The sequence below is a fragment of the Rhinichthys klamathensis genome, unplaced genomic scaffold (genome assembly GCF_029890125.1).
Source record: "Rhinichthys klamathensis goyatoka isolate OS25496 unplaced genomic scaffold, OSU_Roscu_1.1 h1tg000107l_1, whole genome shotgun sequence".
Taxonomy (NCBI): Eukaryota; Metazoa; Chordata; class Actinopteri; order Cypriniformes; family Leuciscidae; genus Rhinichthys; species Rhinichthys klamathensis.
In genome coordinates this window covers 28976-41080 of record NW_026606645.1, presented here as the reverse complement: position 1 = coordinate 41080, position 12105 = coordinate 28976, and the positions used below count along the sequence as shown (strand labels likewise).

Below are 12105 nucleotides of genomic sequence, written 5' to 3'. Positions count from 1 at the left end.
CAGGCTAACTGTCAAACTCCAAAATGAGAAAAGTGTCATAAAAGTGGCCCATGGCGGAGGGGGTATTTCCCTGCTAAATTGTGTTTTTTTTGTCACTTTTGAATTAAATTATCGAGATTTGACATATATCTGCCTGACATAGGTGTGGGTTAATGATACGTGCTATACCGTTCAAAAGGTTTTTTTGGGAAAAAAAGTATCTCAAAAACGGTAATATTGGGAAATATTATTACAATTGTTTTCTATTTAAACATATTTTAAAATGTAATTTATTCCTGTGATGTAAAGCTGAATTTTCAGCATCATTACGCCAGTCTTCAGTGTCACATGATCCTTCAGAAATCATTGCGCTAGGGGTGAGCGATATGGCAAAACATATAATAACACTTTTTGTCATGTTGGTTTTTAAGATGTTAGTCACAGAGCAGTACAGTTATCTATTTTAAAAATGTAGCTTTGCAAGATAACAAAATGAAGAAGAAAAAAGTAAATCAGAAAAATGATTGACAGACCATTTAGGCCACAGTAGAGGTAGGCAATATGACAAATCTTATTTTATCTTTGGAGTCATTCAAACCTGTGATAATATAGAATACAGAGTTGAATTGCACATTGTGCCTCAAAGTATTGCTTCAGTATTGTGGGTTCATAAAACAACCAATAATCACAACATAAAAGAATTGGACATAAATAGCATGACAAAAACAAACAATTCAATGAATATTGCAATGGTGCAAAGTCCCTGAAGCTGAAATGAATTCTCTGTCATCTCATTCAACAGGAATGATAAAGCTGACAACACACAGAACTTTGAGAATGACATGTCTGTTATCAAGAGCAAAATGCTGGAATGATAGAATGTGGGTATAATTTATTTTTGTCATTTATTTAGACAACTCCCGCAACAAACAAGAAACAACAGTTGAATTCTTTAGCAGCGACATTGATGATATATTTTTCTTCAATTTAAAAAGGAAGATTACAGAGGAGAAGCCAATGCTGTGCCTGAAGGAGAATGAAAGTTTTGTCATCTCTCAACGATCTACCATGCAACATTTTTAATCTCAACTCTTCCAGAAACACCCAAAGCTGGAAGATTTGCACACCAAACATATGTTTCAGGAAAGGGGGTCTGTAATACCTGGCGAAAGCTGTCTGGCGGGCTGATGGCACCAAAAGTATGTACACAGTCCTTGAGCACAGTGTCATAAGACACCAGGAAAAGTAACACTTTTAAGAAAGTCTCTCTTTTAAGAGCCCTCCAGAAGCAAATTGGTAAAATATCTACTTCAATACACTGGATTATTTGCCATTTTTGAATGGAGAAAATGCTTGCTAACCTGTAAAACCTTGAATCCATGGTTTCAGCCAATTGACTGCGGACAAAACATTCTCATCAGTTCAGGCCAAAGTCCTAGATAGATTTCTTCATAGAATTTATTCTGACATGTTTGAAATTCAACAAACCTTTTGCTTGCAGCATATCAAGGCCAGAAACCTCTCTGAAGGCTTTTTAATAGCTTTAACCCTTGTGTGTAAATGTAAAAAAAGATATTGTAGGTCCACAATGGACAAAAATATCTGTGTCAAAAAACTGTCATACAAATTTGAAGTTTGGGAGCAGAGGCTTAAGTTTGGTCTCATTTTAGAGAAGACCCATAGCAGATTATTGTTGAAATAAAACCAAAGTTTAAAAAGTGAAACCAAAAAAAGAGTTATGGAGGTTTATAAGTTTATGAAAATGATTTATGAACATTATTTTATATAAAATATATATTTTATGAAACCTGTTGAACTCTAAAACTGCTAGAAAATCAATGGTATAAATATAAAAAAGTTGTGTTCCATATTTGAAGTTGATATCTCAAAAAATGAGCTTTCAGAAAGATTTTGTTTGGGCGCCAGCAAAAAATGGCACTAACTGGTAAAACAATAGCAAAAAAAAAAAAAGATAATTTTGAAGCCTAAATAAAGCACATCCATCCATCATAAAAGTAATCCATACGACTCCAATGGATTAATAAATGCCATCTGAAGCGAAGCGATGGATTTTTGTAAGAAAAATATCCATATTTAAAACTTAATAAACTATAATCACTGGCTTCCGGCAATGGCCGTATACACGTTCATGAGAGAGTCGAGTTCAAGCGGAAGGGTGACCTCTGACCCAACTTATGACTACATACCGTTTCAATAATATTGCCACGAGATGCAAACAATATGCATGTTACCATTATTTTAAAATCGCAAACACATTTTTATGTTTTAGAAACATTTCCATGAACATGCAATGCTATAAACCCAAAATTGACTGTAAATATGATGATTTAACAGCAACATCAAATAATTGATTTAACAATATAATTAATGTTAGGAATTTTGTCAAATTATAAGCTTCAAGATTTTGTTTTCAAATCTTCAAAAATTGGCCCCATTCACTTCCTTTGAAAATGCCTTACTGTAACCTACATTTTTGCTTCAGTTGCAACATTATGCAACAACTACTATTGATTGTGCATATTTTATATTGAACCCAGAATATTCCATTAATAGAAACAACCCAATTGAATCAAATAAAGTGAGGCTTGTTTGGTGTATCTTTAAGTTCATGGCCATGGTTGTTTCTGTAGCAATCTTTTTCCTCGCGGTTGCATAAAATGGCCATTTAGAGTCAGCTATTAGTATCATTAAAGACATCGAATGGCTTTTGTGGACTTTTGCTGGTCAATGAAACCTCAGTTAACCAGGCTTAGCGAGTGAGCAGGGATCAATTGCTATTTCTTCTGCCAGATTCCCAGAGGCTCCTTTATTGTAAAAGGGCCTGAGCTGGAGTTCTTTAGAGGAAAGGCAGAAAGCTGAGCCTAAACCACCATCTGTTTTTAATGAATCATCAAGAAGTGGACCTGACTAGCCTGACACCTCTCTATAAGACAATGTTTCAGGTGTTGACCTTATCCACAGTTCTGCTCTGATCCTGATGAGACTAGACACAGTGTCAGCCACCCTTGTCCATTCAGAAAATAAGACACTTTAGTGCCATGTCGCCACAGCATTAATGTGTGTCATTTTTTGAGCGAGTAAGCATGACTGTCTCCAAGCACATTGCAGTATGGCTGAGATATTCCATGTTTTATCACTAAAAGTTTAGAGACAGAAGTGAAAAGGATTCTACATTGACATAATCAGTCTTTTTGCATCCATGCTTACAAATCACACTTCGAACACGTAAACTACTGTTGAAAAGTTTGGGGTCAGTAAGAATTGTTTTATGTTTTTGAAAGTCTCTCACCAAGGATGTTTTTTTTTTTAAAAATCAAAAATACAGTAAAACCGTTATATTGTGAAATATTAAAATAACTGTTTTCTATTTGAATATATATATATTAAAAAAAGTGAATTTTCAACATCATTACTCCAGTCGTCAGTGTCACATGATCCTTCAGAAATCATTCTAATATGCTGATTTGCTCGTCAAGAAACATTTCTTATTATTATCAATGTTGAAAACAGTTGTGCTCCTTGATATATTTTCGCAAACCATGATATTTTTTTTAGGATTCTTCAATTATAGAATGTTTAAAAGAACAGCATTTATTTGGAATATAAATCTGATGTAACATTATAAATGTCTTTACTGTCACTTTTGATTAATTTAATGTGTCCCTGCTGAATAAATACATTTCTTTAAATACAAATATTACTGACACCAAACTTCTGAAAAGTAGTGTATATAAATGTAAACAACATTCAGATGCTATAAAACACAACAAATCCATACAAATTATCCTTCAAAAGACTAATACAAAGTGTGGACAGAAATATTTGATATATTTACAAGCTCTAGCTAATTTCACTTTGCTGGATGTCAATTCTGTTCACACACTTTCAATGGGTTTTCTTTAAGGACCGACTACGAACATGAATCACTGCCAAATAAAAGGACACCTTTAAAAGTCAAAAGTCTCACAGGCAATTCTTGGTCGCAAGATGTGACAATGGCCGTCTTTGAACCTCTCTCACTGTATGAAGGAGGACCACCGTTTAGGAACAGAAATCGCCATGATTGCCTTCTTTATGCAGCCTAAACAAGCAGAAAATACCCTTCACTGCTCAGTTTCTTATTGTACACTGAACAATTGCTACTCAATGAGACAATTGCTATTCAATGAGTTCTTCTACGGCAGTGCTGCGAAAACACCCTTTTGGAACCTTTATTTTTGGAGTAACAAGAACTGATGAGTCATTTTCAATAAGACCAGGTATGTGCATTAAGAAAGTAAATATGATCAACTGTGGTTTTTTACCACTGAAGGCTCATTATTTTGCTCAGAATCAGCATTGCTTACCTTCTGGTCATGGCTGTAGGCTAATGCCCAGTCCTCTTGTGTGTGATGGAAAAGCAGACTTAAAACGAAGAAGCTCAAGCGGTACTTCTGATAACTGGCACCCTCATCTGAGCTGATGAGAACACTGCTTTCAAACTCCGGGTCCGTCAGCACCATTATCTAAAAAAAATAAAAAAAATAAAAACAGAAGTTAACCCTGTCAAGCTCAACATATTAAAATAATAGTCTGAACCAACTCTTGGTCAAAAAGTAAGATGCAATGTAAATCAATAAGATCTTTATAACAGTATAGCAGACTACTGACATTAAATGCAAATACACTGAACAAAATTATAAACGCATTTTTGTTTTTGCCCCCATTTTTAGAGTGGCCTTTTATTGTGGCCAGCCTAAGGCACACCTGTGCAATAACCATGCCGTCTAATCAGCATCTTGATATGCCACACCTGTGAGGTGGATGGATTATCTCGGCAAAGGAGAAGTGCTCACTAAAACAGATTTAGACAGATTTGTGAACAATATTTGAGAGAAATAGGCCTTTTGTGTACATAGAAAAATTCTTAGATCTTTGAGTTCAGCTCGTGAAAAATGGGGGCAAAAACAAAAGTGTTGCGTTTATAATTTTGTTCAGTGTAAATATCAGTTGTCATTCTGTATCTCCCAATTATATGTCTGTCAGAGTGAACCGACAAGGGACAACTAAAACTCAGGGTTATGTATACAAAGGAGAATGATGTGTGTAAATCCCCACGGTATGACTATTTTGCTCTATTTAATTTTAATTTTTAGGTGAACTATTCCTCCAATAAGGCTTTAAACCTAAAGCTCAGACTAGGTCAAGGATGACCATTACTTCCAGTCTAAATGGAATAATAGTGACACACTGAGCAAACTGGTTCCACTTTAGAACTGACCTTGACTTCGTTTCCAAGCTCTTCCTAAATTGGTTCTGGCTGTAAGGCAACTCTGTGGATGGGCAAACCATTGAATTAAAACCCTTCTGGTACTGAATATGCTGCATTACAGAAAGTGTTTCTTTTTATGCCCGTGCTTGACTGGGCAGCTGTATATGATCTCCATGATAATTAAAGGGTAAGTACACCTGTCTGCACATTAAATGGGCTCGCACCTGAATGCCAGGCACGGTGTTCATTGTCATACGAGAATGCCTCAGTGCTAAAAACAGTTGCAGACATTTTCATTACGGATTTTTACTGCTTGGAAAAATGGCACGTATACTGTATATTCAAAGTTATACAAGTTTAAGTGGAAACTAACAGGCTCTAAAGCATTTCGTCGCACATTAATTTAACCGTGCACACTTATAGTTGACATCTAGACGTGTTAATATTTCGCAAGCAAACTGTGAAACATAAGCTCGAGACCTCCCTACCTCTATCGTCTCACTCTTTCTCTCGCCTCTTTCTCTCGTAAACGGCTGTTTTCTTCCCTCAACTGGATTTGAATTGGAAAAACAGTGGTGCATTTGTCACTGACAAAAATCCCACCTCTCTCTCCACAAGCTTTAACTACGAATCCTCCGGGGCGGTGATTTAGATAAATTGTTTTTCATTAAGCGGCAATAAACAGCCAGCCGAAACGCAGCCAGGATTTTGTTGGCCTGGGCCCCCGATTTTTACTGTTCATTATCATTATAAGAAGATGGAAAAGGGCCCCTTGTGTCTTCTGGTGTCTTTGGGCTTGTCAGATGCAATTCAGAGATTTTAGGGTCTAATTATTTTTCGTAATATTGCATTGAGTAGTAGCGTTTGTTATCGAAGGGAAAAGACTTTCGCATTATGTCTGGTTAACTTAGTGCTCAGGAAGAACAACTTCCAGTCAATCATCTGAAGCATAGGCACTGATTTATGTTATAACAGGTTATGTTGTAACGCTAAATATAACAATAGAATTGTGTGTATTACGACCCGCCGGGACCGAATGTGAGCTCCACCAATCAGAGAGGTTCCTGAATCTCAATCGATTTTTTGATTGGTTAAAATTACGGAGGATATCTTGTGGTTTTCCGTGTGTGCTCGGCAATTTTGCACCTATGATCTGAAGAATTTTCTTTTAATATTTAAATGAGTGGTCCTGAATTAAGGGTCCACTTGGGGGCCTCACCGAATTTACCTCAAGATGACTAAAAGGTTAAAAGGGTTAAAAATAAGACTAAACAAGCATGACAAAACAATAAAAAAAATCAATACATTTCTCATTTTATTAACCCCCTCAACTTTTTTTCCCAACAAGATTCCCACAGTCTTGGACAACATGGATATATAAGGGAATATTAAAAGTGATTTCTAGACCTGAAAATCTCATGTAAGTGAATAAACTCTTAAAATACCATTAAATATTTATTGTGGTAAAATAACATAAAAAAATCCCCATCCTGAATTATAAACAACTGGAAAAGATGAAAAGTGTTATGGACAATCAGGGACCTTGGAGACACAAATGTTGAGAAAGCGCTGCTATAAAGAACATAATGTGCACTGGAAAGGTTCCATGGATGTTAAATGTTTTTCATGGAACCATATGCCTTTATTTCAAGAATGTATATAGTCAGATGTACTGGACTATTTTACTTGACAGTGTTCTCATTGAGCTAAGCATAACATGCTTGCGCTAGCAATTCCCATTTTTCCCTGGAGATTAAATTAATGGGTGGAGATCTTCACCCTTTACTGATGTAATATATGGATACTGGATATGCTGTAATGAAAGTTCAAAATTTGCACAAATGTGCTACTTTTTTTTAGTATGCGAGGCAGAATATTATATAGATTATATGCACATATGGATCACAGTCAGATAATGTACTGTAGAGCTGCAGTCTTCTGACTTTTCCATTAATCATTCACAGTTTTTAGTCTATTTTCATGCTAAAAGATTGACTTGCATCTACATCGGCATCACTGATTGTTTATTATGTTGTCTGGGTGCATCAGAACGGATCCAATTTACACCTCTATTTAGCACTGTCCATGTTAATACCAGGTGTAGACGGGGTCTGCGAGTCACAACTGGGCTGTGCAGCGGGAAACCGCAAATCTGAGGTCAAACAGATACTGATGGAGCATTAGCAGATAATGAAGTTTTCAAGTCACTAGAACATGACAACTGTGAACAAATGTTTCTGAGCTGATCAAAGGAGTGAGGAGAGTTGCAAAGTACAATCAATAGTGTTGAGGGCTCTCTGTTATCTGCCGACACCCAAACGGCTACCATCCTGCAAACTAATCTACATGCAGCGCACAGTTAATGGCCCACGCCAAGCCTCTCGCCGCTCTACGAGATTGGTGTCAGCACCGGTAAGGTAGTGTAAACAGCAGGAAAGGACACAGAGTCTCAAATTAATCATGTCAAGGCCGATCAACTGTGTTTTATAACAAATAGAGTGGTGGAAATATAAACGGGCTCATTTGTCGGCGATCTTCGCATCAGCATGTAATCTCGTCTCCATCGGGTGCTAAAAGAGCCGCACACAAAGCACTTTGGATTCTTGGCAAGTTCCCATTTAAGAGCTCAGGCAGAGCTGCGGAAATGTCATGCCCATCTCTCAAATGGAAAAGTGTTCTGTTAAAGGTTATAGGCCTAAACTTAGCCCTATTTGAAAATAGCCATGGGATCTGCCAGAGTCAATCCTTTTCTCTAGATCGGGACGGTGTTTGCCCACATAGTCGGGGAAATAAGCAGACGCATTAATCCAGTTTGTGCATAGAGCCACTAAACAACAACGATACCTTCAGATGATGCATATTGTGCACTGTGCGTGTCCAATGAGCAGATACAGTTCACAAAAGCAGAAATAAACTAAAATCTAGAGCTGTTCCAAGGAGACCATCCATCTGTTCTGATGGGAAATTGTACTAATATGGGACCAATGAACAGTATGAGGGCAGATAGGGACCAAAGTTTAAGATATGCTTGAAGGACGACTAGAATGATGCTGTGGTTTATTTTTGGATGTTTATGGGCTGTCTTTACATTTTCTTTCAAGAAACTGAAATTTTTAATAAGCAAGGATTTTTAAATAAACTGCTGAAAAAACACTTTCCATACTTCATTAACCATTTTCAACTAAGAAGAAGAAAAAGAAAGGTTTATTGAGCCCCAAATTAGAATGAGTACTGACTGAGTCATGTGACTCTGAAGACTGGGGTAATGGCTGCTGAAATATAAAAAACGGTTATTTTAAATGGTAAAACTACACTAACCGGCCACTTTATTAGGTACATTTTGCTAGTACCAGGTTGGACCCCCTTTTTGCATTCAGAACTGCTTTAATTCTTCATGGCAGATTCAACAAGGTGCTGGAAACATTCCTCTGAGATATTGGTTGACAGTTGCTGCAGATTTGTCGTCTGCACATCCATGATGCGAATCTCCCGTTCCACCACATCCCAAAGCTGCTCTATTGGATTAAGATCCATTTATAGTATAGTGAACTCATTGTCATGTTTGAGATGATTTGTGCTCAGTGGCGGCACGTTATCCTGCTGGATAGCCATGAGGAGATGATACTCTGTGATCATAAAGGAATGGACATGGGCAGCATCAATACTCACGTAGACTGTGGCGTTTAAACAATGCTCAATTGGTACTAAGGGGCCCAAAGTGTGCCAAGAAAATATCCTCACACCATTACAAATGGTACAAGGCAGGATGGATCCATGCTTTCATGTCGTTTACGCCAAATTCTGACCCGACCATCTGAATGTGGCAGCAGAAATCAAGACTCATCAGACCAGTCAACATTTTTCCAATCTTACATTGTCCAAATTTGGTGATCTGACAAGAGTGGCACTGGTGTGTTTTTTGCAGCTGTTGCCCGTCTGCTTCAAGGTTCGACGTGTTCAGAGACACGAGTGGTTATTTGACTCCCTGCTGGCCTGCACTCACATTGCACTTAACGTTCTGGGCCGTGTTTTTGAAGAAAACAGGATGAAAAGTGCTTTCCCTAATAGACTGTCTAATAGATTTATCACTTATACGCAGCGCAGAGATTTTCACTTAATTGTACTGCACGCATCAGAAGATTATTAAGAGGGCATCTGACGTTGATTGAGGAAGTTGCAGCTTTACTCGCAAACTACAATTCATGTTCATCAATAAGGTTAGAACCTGAGCCGTTATAAACCTAAATACACTCAAATTAAATCAGCTCAAACAAGTCATTCTCCTCTGACCCCTGGCATCAACAAGGCATTTTCACCCAGGTTGTGTGTGCAAATCCCAGTAGATCAGCAGTTTCTGAAATACTCAGACCAGCCTGTCCGGCACACATGCCACGTTCAAAGTCACATACTGTAAATCCCCTTTCTCCCCCAGTCTGATGCTCAGTTTGAACTTCAGCAGATCGTCTTGACTATCACATGCCTAAATGCATTGAGTTGCTGCCATGTGATTGGCTGATTAGATATTTGCATTAACAAGCAGTTGAACAGGTGTACTTAATAAAGTGGCCGGTGAATGTATTTCACATATCACTTTTTTTAATGTATTTTTCACCAAATTAATTCAGCCTTTTCAGGCATAAGAAGCGTCCTTCGAAAATATAAAAAAATCTTAATCTTAAAGGGCACCTATTATGCAAAAAACACTTTTACATGATGTTTGGACATAAATGTGTGTTGGCATTGTGTGAACACAATCACCCTACAGTGATAAAAATCCACCCACTTTTATATCCCCATTAAACCAAAGCAGTCTCATTAAATATGCCGTTTTGATTCTCTGAGCAGTGTGACATCATACTGCTCTGGCCCCGCCCATGGCCGCTGACTGACAGTCCTGCATTACCATAGTTTCCGCCCTCAGCGAGTTGTACACTATCCGCCATTTTCTCCGCGCTCGAGCAGCTGTAGCGACAACGCGTGATTTTTTTTCTCCCAAACCACTTCAGTGGAAATCCCGCCCTGCAGCCGATTCTAAAGTTTTCATTGGTCATGTCAATCACTGTACTGATTGCCTACACCAAACACTGATCCCTAAACCTACCCGTCACTGTAACCTAAACCAATGAAATCGGCTGCAGGGCGGGATTTCCGCTGAAGTGGTTTGGGGGGGAAAATCACGCAGCGACAACAATGTCTCCTAAGCAATCCCAGTGTTCTGTTGTTGGATGTAAGAGGGAACATAAGAGTCTTCATTGTCTCCCATCATCTGAGCCACTGAGGACGCAGAGGATTAGTTTTGTTTTGAAGGGAATACGCCCCAAAATATACCTAAATTCGTTTACCTATTATAAAGTATTATAAATAATGTAATGTATAATATAATATAATATAATATAATATAATATAATATAATATAATATAATATAATATAATATAATATAATATAATATAATGCATGATGATGTTCGGGTGTGATTTTGGCTCATTATTCCAAGAATTGCTGCAGGTTGTTCAGGTTGGTATATGATCTTTTTATAGGCTTTTGGAAAGCAGAAAATAAAGAAATATTTCTAAATAACTAGCTTTATTTGAAGTAGGGGAACATGGAGTCTCTCAGAGAGAATAAAAGGTGTCTTACCTTTCTCTTGTTGGTGGGGCAGACATAGAGGTAACTCAAAACGGTTTTGACTCCCACTTTATCGTTCAGCCTCTCATAAGTGCTGCCATAATCAGTTGATCTGCAAATAGAAGCAACATTTTCAAAATGGCATTCAGAAGGCATTTAGTTTCTTGTGTGTGATGGAGGGAGTGGGAGTGTGGGGGGGGGGGGGTCCTGGTATTCCCTATTTTATGGGGACCAAATGTCCCCACATGTATAGTAAAACCAGTAAATGTTGACCTTGTGGGGACATTTTTTTGGTCCCCATGAGGAAACAAGCTTATAAATGCTACAGAATGATCTTGTTTGAAAATCTAAAATAGCAGAAAGTTGTGTGTAATGGCTAGGTTTAGGGGTCATAAATATACATATAATATACAGTTTGTACAGTATAAAAACCATTATGTCTATGGAGAGTCCTCATAATAATAGGTGCACCAACGTCTGTGTGTGTGTGTGTGTGTGTGTGTGTGTGTGTGTGTGTGTGTGTGTGTGTGTGTGTGTGTGTGTGTGTGTGTGTGTGTGTGTGTGTGTGTGTGTGTGTGTGTGCATGTGTGTGTGTGTGTGTGTGGATGTGTCCATGCTCCATTCATAACCTGGCCGAAATGAGTACATTCCCCAGCAAAATGAATCGAGATTGGAATTTGTGGACCTCAGCCGAACTCAAATGATTGAACAGATTTCTGCAAATTATATTCATGAGGGTCTTTCACAGATTTTCTGTTCTTTTTCCTGGCTATTTATATTTCCCTGATCCTCAGCGATGAGAGGAATAGCTCGCTAAGACAAACACAATCTGCTGAGCATATGCTGAGCAATTCTGCCTTGTTCTACAAATAGCAAAACTAACATCATCCTGCAACCCCTGGGCATAACAGTGACAACTGATCCAGAGCATACGCTGATTTGTTTGGAAAGGCTAATGATATTTACAGTCTTGCAATACAGACGTGAGCACGGACGGTATAGGAACATGTCCCTAACAGAGATAAGAGACTACTGAATGATACCAGCATTTCTAACCGATGTATCAAATGAAAGTATTTTATTTCGCATAATATAGTGATGTGCAATGGCACGTCAGAGGGGCCGAGAAGTGTTTATACTCTATGTGTTTATCATTGCAACCAAAACAACAGGTGCTATTGCTGAGATTTATTCTGACTAGTGAGAAGCACTTTACAGGTCACATGAG

The 12105-nt window shown here is 37.9% G+C and overlaps 1 protein-coding gene across 1 annotated transcript in view; it reads right to left on the bottom strand.

The window, feature by feature from the left end:
• The window catches only part of sorcs3a (sortilin related VPS10 domain containing receptor 3a), a 131727-nt gene extending 120694 nt beyond the window's left edge, over nucleotides 1–11033 (bottom strand). The window contains exons 1-2 of the mRNA XM_056253533.1: nucleotides 10890–11033; nucleotides 4347–4505 (exon numbers count right to left, since the gene is read on the bottom strand). Coding sequence (XP_056109508.1) covers nucleotides 4347–4505; nucleotides 10890–11033 — 303 coding nt within the window. The remainder of the gene's footprint in view (nucleotides 1–4346; nucleotides 4506–10889) is intronic.
• Nucleotides 11034–12105: the final 1072 nt, after the last annotated feature.